This window comes from Myotis brandtii, unplaced genomic scaffold (assembly GCF_000412655.1).
Source record: "Myotis brandtii unplaced genomic scaffold, ASM41265v1 scaffold479, whole genome shotgun sequence".
In the NCBI taxonomy this organism is placed as follows: domain Eukaryota; kingdom Metazoa; phylum Chordata; class Mammalia; order Chiroptera; family Vespertilionidae; genus Myotis; species Myotis brandtii.
The window spans coordinates 609,221-616,365 of record NW_005368305.1 but is presented as its reverse complement, the minus strand read 5'-3'; the positions used below and the strand labels follow the sequence as shown (position 1 = coordinate 616,365).

Sequence of the window (7,145 nt, the reverse complement as noted above, 5' to 3'; positions counted from 1 at the left end):
GCCCAGCCCTGATTGGCCCCAATCAGGGCGGGGCAGCCAGCCAACCTCCCGCCGTCTCCTCCTCCCCATAGGCCCACCCCTGATCCACCCCAGTTGGGGCTGGGCCAGCCGGACCCCACCCGTGCATGAATTCGTGCACTGGGCCTCTAGTAAAAGTATATTTTTATAACGATTGTTTGTCAAGCTGCCAAACAATGACGATAATGAAGAGAAAGCTACAGTAAAAATATATTTAACAACCTAACTGGAAAAAGCACTAAGTTTAGCATGTTAGAAAAGTAAGATTAGAAGAATACTGAATGTTTAATTTCTCTCTAGTCAAATACATCTCTAAATGAAGACATCTCTAAAACAGAATCAATCATAATAAACCAAATGAGAAAAACAGAACAAACCTTTGACTATCAATAGGCACATATCCAAACCACCAGAGCACAAACCACCATCTTGACGTTATAGTCTTATGCACCATTTGTTGCCTGTGTTTCAAATCCAAATAAGCATGGGCAGTTGCTATAGTGACAATATGCCTCTTTTGGCACTAGGAGTTTAGTACTACTAAGTACTTATGAGCTTCATAATGTCAGTACTTCCTCCCACACTTTGAATTACTGTAACTTCACACAATGTGATTTGATTCTGTCCTTTAGAAGTCAATTTTGTTATGTTATCAAAAATAGTTTACTTTATCAAGCATAGTATACATACGTGTCATGAGATATTATCTAACTCATCTAACTTGCTACAAGTATACAAATTCAAAAATACTTAATTGATTAATATTAAAGATGTTTGCTTAATAAACAAATTGTATGACATCACTGGAATTTACTGTTTTAGTATTGTAACTGGACAAAAGCATATCTTATTCATGTCTTAGCTCATTGTATTCCTACCATCCTTCATTTAAAAGTGAAAGTTAAAAATTCAAAAACAACATTAAGAAACTGAATTTTATTTTATAGCAGATTGGTACATTTTTATTTCCTTTGGGAACTATTCCTAATTACTGAAGACTAATTATTAATGATATCCAAAGAGAACATCATTTTATTGCTAATAAAATGCCAAGAATAAGAAAAAATATCAATCTCAAATCAATCAAAGAATATTTTCAGATCATCAAAAGTCAGAGACTGGAAACCCTCATTCATTTCTCATAGGAATAGAAAATGATGCAGTATCTTTGGAAAATAGTTTGGCAGTTTCTCAAAAAGTTGTACACAGAATGACCAAACAACCTATCTCTTTCATTCCTAGGTATCTACCCAAGAGAAATATCCATAAAAGACTTATATATGAATGTTCATAGATATCCTATACAATAAAAGACTAATATGCAAATAGACTGAATGACAGAACAACGAAACAACTGAACAACCAGTTGCTATGGCGTGCACTGACCACCAGGGACGCGCATGGAACATGGCAGGTGTCAGCAGCAGGCAGCAGAGTGCGGAACATGGCGGGCGTCGGCTGTGGTGGGATGGTGGAGCAGGTGAGTGGAGGCACCAGACCAGGGCGGGACACCGGTCACTGTCATCGGGGCAAGCCTCTGGTGGTTACTGGAAATTCTTTGCTCCCACGTGCCACATTGCTGCCTGGTACTCACACCTGCTGCTGGCACCGGCCCCGCTAGTACCTGCAGATGGCACCCGAGTGGCCACTCACACCCGCTGCCAGCACCCAGCACTGGTCTCAATTGCTTGCCACCGCCAGCAGGTGCAAGTGGCGGCTTAAGGCCCCAATTGCCTCTGAGGGCTTCTCCACCTCCCCCTGCTCCTGAGGAGTTATCGGGGCAGCAGCTGCCGCTTGCACACGCTGCTGGCACTGGCCCTAATAGCTCCATGCCATCAGCGGGTGCGAGTGGGGCCTGTGCTGTCCGCGCGTGGGAGCGGTGGTGGCGGGAGTGGGGCTGCCGGCAGACAGGGACCAGGGCCGCAGCAGGAGGGGCCAGGTGGGGGCACAGAGGATGGGCCAAGACCCCACTCCTGTGCCCATCGCAGCCTCGCGGCCCACAGTTCCTTTCAAGGTGCAAGAATTCGTGCACTGGGCCCCTAGTGTTATTCATAATAACTAAAGACTGGAAAACTAGTGAATGGGTAGGCAAAAAAACAACAACAAAAAAACACCACCAAAACATATCATGGAATACTTGTCAGAAATAAAAAGGAATGGAATACTGGCACATGCTACATCAGGAATGAAGCTCAAAAACAAGAAGTCAGCCCCTAGCAGGTTTGGCTCAGTGGGTAGAGTGTCGGCCCAAGGACTGAAGGGTCCTGGGTTTGATTCTCAGTTACAGGCTCATCCCAACCCTGTGCAGGAGGCAACCAATCAATGTGTCTCTTTCATATCAATGTTTCTCTCTGTCTCCCTCCCTTCTACTCTAAAAATAAATGGAAAAATATTCTCAGATGAGGATTAACCAAAAACAAACAAACAAACAAAAAACATGAAGTCAGACACAAGAGATCATATATTATACTGGAGGCCTGGTGCACAGATTCATGCACTGGTGGGGTCCCTTGGCCTGGTCTGCGGGGATCGGGCTAAAACTGGCTTTCTGACATCCCCCAGGGTTCCTGGATTGTGAGAGGGTGGTTCTCAGGTGACACACCCCAGAATTGGGCTCCCTTCTCTCTGGTTCCGGGTGCATCACCTGAGAACCACACCTGCCAAGTCACTAGCTCGTGTGTTGAGCGTCTGCCCCCGGTGGTCAGTGCGCATCATAACTACCAGTCAGACAGTCAAACGGTTGGCCAGTCGCTTAGGCTTTTATATATATAGACTAGAGGCCCAGTGCATGAAATCGCGCGAGACCCAGACCTGTTGCGCTGCGGAACCCAACGTCAAGTCCCGCTGGCGCTGTAGGACCCATCAATGCACCTCCTGGTGACTGGTCTTTGTTCGTTACAGTGTTACGACCACTGGGTTTTTATTATATAGTGATTCCATTTAAATGAACTGTTGAGCCCTAACCTGTTTGGCTCAGTAGATAGAGCATCGGCCTGCAGACTCAAGGGTCCCAGGTTCGATTTCGGTCAAGGGCATGTACCTTGGTTGCGGACACATCCCCAGTAGGAGGTGTGCAGGAAGCAGCTGATTGATGTTTCTCTCTCATCGATGTTTCTACCTCTCTATCCCTCTCCCTTCCTCTCTGTAAAAAATCAATAAAATATATTTTTTTAAATGAACTGTTGAGAAAAGGCAAATTTAGAGACAGAAAGAGTATAAGTAGTTGCCTGGGGGTAAGAGTGGGGATTAGCTGTCAATGGGCATGTGGAATCTTATTAAAGAGATGAAAATATTCTAAAACTGATTTCAAGTGATGGTTGCACCATTTAGTAAAATTACTAAAACTCACTGACATATAGTTGAAATAGGTGAATTTTATGATATGTAAGATATCCTATATAATAAAAGCCTAATATGCAAATTGTACCTTCGGGCAGTTGTTCGACCAGGAGTTCAACCAGGAGACCAGGAGTTCGACCACTCACTATGACACGCGCTGACCACCAGGAGGTGGTGCAGAACATGGCGGGCGTCGGCAATGCAGTGCTGGTAGTGGGTGGCAGTGGAGGCACTGCTGACCCCGATGGGCCCTGATGAGAGCGGAATCACAGTGGGATGGTGGAGCAGCTAAGTGGGTGGCGCCAGGCCAAGGCGGGTGCAAGCAGGGGCCCAATTGCCCCGCCGATCACCCCGCAGATGGTGACCAGCAGCGGCAACGGGGGGCCGCCCAGCTCCCAAGAGCTGAGGGAGCCGGGTGGGGAGCCTGGCCCTGATCGATCGTCCCGCAGGCAGGATGGTGGAGCAGGTGAGGAGGCCGTGCCAGGCCAAGGCAGGGTGCCAGGCGGGACTGCAGGGCTGCAAGGCTGGGGCATGAGCTGGGACTGCAAGGCTGGGAGCACGAGCTGGGGCCCAATCTCTGCAGGCCACCCCAAGGGACCCCACCCGTGCATGAATTCGTGCACCGGGCCTCTAGTATTTCATAAAATCATTGTTGTTTTTTAAAGTCAGAGAACAACAGAGCTGCTAAAACTCTATTTGTATAGACGAAAAAAGTGAGGCCCAAAAAGATTAAGCAATTTGTTTAAAGGTCACCCAGCCAGACCTTGGCAAAAGCAAAACAGAAAAAAAGATTAAAATCCAGCCTAATCCTCCCACCAGTCCAATATTACATCTACTAAAAAAATGCTCAAAGAATATTTAAAAAGTATAATAATTACATAGAATTCCTTGAGAGGTATTGTAGAAGCATCAAAAATTGAAAAACAGAAAGAATGATTAAAACATACCCAAATCTATTAGTACATAATGATGTTCAGAAAAGATAAAAGCTAGAAAAACTCATTTATCACTCTTTGAACCACATTATTTTAAAAATTGGTAAGTAAAAGAACTACATTTTTTTTTGTCTTTCAGGGTAACTGACTTCACCGCCCATTGCAACCAGTTAACCCCTTCCCAAATTGTGATGAAGGTAAGGAGCACTCTCCAGAAAACCCTTTTCTCAGGCTAAAGAAAACCCTTACTATAGCCACCACAACTGTATTTCAGGGTAACTGAATGTTGCCAGCATATGAAAGAAAGCTTCTACTCAACAGAATAATGCAGGTTATTAAATATAGATGGAAATGAAAGAATTATTCATAATAATAAAAAAAAAAGAAAGAATTAGAAATTATCATTTTTCAACCCCTAATAAAATTGAGTCAGGCAAGAATTAACAATTATTGTTAAGGCCATTAAGTGAATAGATGATGGGGGCTAGACATTTGTAGGAAACCAAAATAGCACCTCACAGCTTACTTTGTCTTAAGGAGAAAAGCAAAATAAACAAACAAAAAAAACCCAGAAGGTTACATGAGGTAGATTAAGATGTCACAAATCTAGGGGAACCTTTAGCATTATGTCCAGGTTTATTAGAAATGCAGGGACCAGCTCTGGCCAGTTTCACTCAGTGGTTAGAGGGCCCGAGAGTGAAGGGTCTCTCTTCCCCCGTCAAGGACATGTACCTCAGTTGCAGGCTCAATTCCTGGCCCAGGAGGCAGGCAATTGCTATGTCTCTCTCACATCAATCTCTCTCTCTCCCCCGCTCCACTCTCTCTAAAAATCAGCCCGGGCCCTGCTTGGGGCTCGTGCAGGAGGCAACCAATCGATGTGTTTCTATCTTTCCCTCTCTCTTCCACTCTCCCTAAAAAAAATCAATAGAGCCCTAGCAGGTTTGGCTCGGTGGATAGTGCTTCGGCCTGCAGACTGAAGGGCCCCGGTTCGATTCCAGTCAGGGGCACATGCCTGGGTTGTGGGCTCGATCCCCAGTAGGGGGTGTGCAGGAGGCAGCTGATCAATGATTCTCTCTCATCGTTCATGTGTCTATCTCTCTCTCCCTCTCCCTTCCTCTCTGAAATCAAGAAAAAAAAATCAATGGAAAAATATCCTCGGGTGAGGATTAACAAAAAATAATAATAATAAAATAAAAATCAATGGGGAAAATATCTTTGGGTGAGTATTAAAAAGAAGAAATGTGGGGACCAGAGCAGTAAGCTAAACACCAAGAGAAAGTAATCAAACATTTAAAAGGTGAGCTATTCTATAGGAAAAAAAGCCTGGACTCTTTAGCCAATCAGAGAAAGAAAAACAAAGTGTGTGGGCTATTTTATATCTTAAAAGGCTTGACATACATAACCAAAAACATATTTGGTCCTTAATTGGATCCTGGTATAACAAAACAGCTGGACATAGGACATCTGGGAGATAATTTGATAAATTTAAAGATGGAAAATTAGATAACATTAAGAAGTTATTTATTTTAAAATGTGATATTTTTGTCTTATAGTAATATGCTTTTACAGATATGCATGCTGAAGTAGGTAGAAGTGGCTGATGTAGATGTCTATGATTCACTTCAAAATACATCAATGAGGTTAAGATATAAAAAATTAAAATGCAAGTCTTAGAACTTCCTAACTCACTGCTGTTTCCATAAATGCTCATTAATTTATGCATAAGGTATAATAATTACATTGAAAGAACTCGGGCCCAGCGGTGTGCCTCAGTGGTTGAGCAGCATCGATGACCCGGGTCATGGGGTGGATTCCCGGCAGCTCACATGCCCCGCTGGAGGCGGGATCCCCAGTAGGGGGCGTGCAGGAACAGCTGATCAAAGGTTCTCTCTCATCATTGCTGTTTCTCTCTCACCCTCTCCCTTCCCCTATGAAATCAATTACATAAACACAAGAACTCGTTCAGGCAGAGGTTCAGAGAAGTGACCTACCATGGATGTTACCTTTTCTGTAAAACAGGTCCTGAACCAAAGAGAACTCAAAGGTTAACAACACAATATTGTTGGCAACGTGGTCATGCACGAGGTACCAACATGCATCAAAGCGGCATGAACAGAGAGCTTTGTCCTCAAAGAACTAAAAATACCTAACGGAACAAGTTCTCGGTGTTTACTGCAGGAGAACAAGGCTGTTCCAAGATCACATTTCAGGCTCTGAAGCCGCAGCCTCACCAAAACAATCCTCAATTGTTACATGAAGTCATCTTCCTTTCTGACTTCACCGCCCATGGCAACCAGTTAACCGCTTCCCAAACTGTGATGAAGGTAAGGGGCACTCTCCGGAAAACCCTCTTCTCGGGCTAAAGAAAACCCTTCCTATAGCCACCAGTTTCATTTCAACGAGGGCCCTCTCCATCTCAGAACTGGGAACTGACAGCCGCCTTCAAACCCTGGGAAACCGTCAAGCAGCCCGTTCATTTGCCTCCCCGCCCTCCCCCCGACATCCACAGGGCGGCGCTGTCCTCACTCGTCCGCTCACACCAGGTGTGCGCCGAGACTATTAGTCGGTCCGACCCGGGGAAAGGCCCACCAACCGCTTCTCTCCCGACGCAGCCCGTCGGGGTCTGCACACGAGTGCGTCCGGTCCCCCCAGTTAGTGGCTCTCTCTCGGGGAAACTTAAAAATACTCTGGCAGGTGAGACGGCCGAGAAAGACCCTGCACGCTGGCACTGTAGCTTGGACTCTCCGGCCTAGCGACTGAGAAACGTGTGAGAAAAGCGTCACGGCCCTCGCACTAACCCGAGCTCCGCGACTTCCGCCGCCTGAACGCCCGTGGATGGGAGCCGCAGCCGCC

General features: G+C 45.5%; 1 protein-coding gene across 1 annotated transcript in view; it reads left to right on the top strand.

The window, feature by feature from the left end:
* Nucleotides 1–3,714: 3,714 nt before the first annotated feature.
* The window catches only part of FBXO33 (F-box protein 33), a 28,532-nt gene continuing 25,101 nt past the window's right edge, over nucleotides 3,715–7,145 (top strand). The window contains exon 1 of the mRNA XM_014547533.1: nucleotides 3,715–3,823. Coding sequence (XP_014403019.1) covers nucleotides 3,715–3,823 — 109 coding nt within the window. The remainder of the gene's footprint in view (nucleotides 3,824–7,145) is intronic.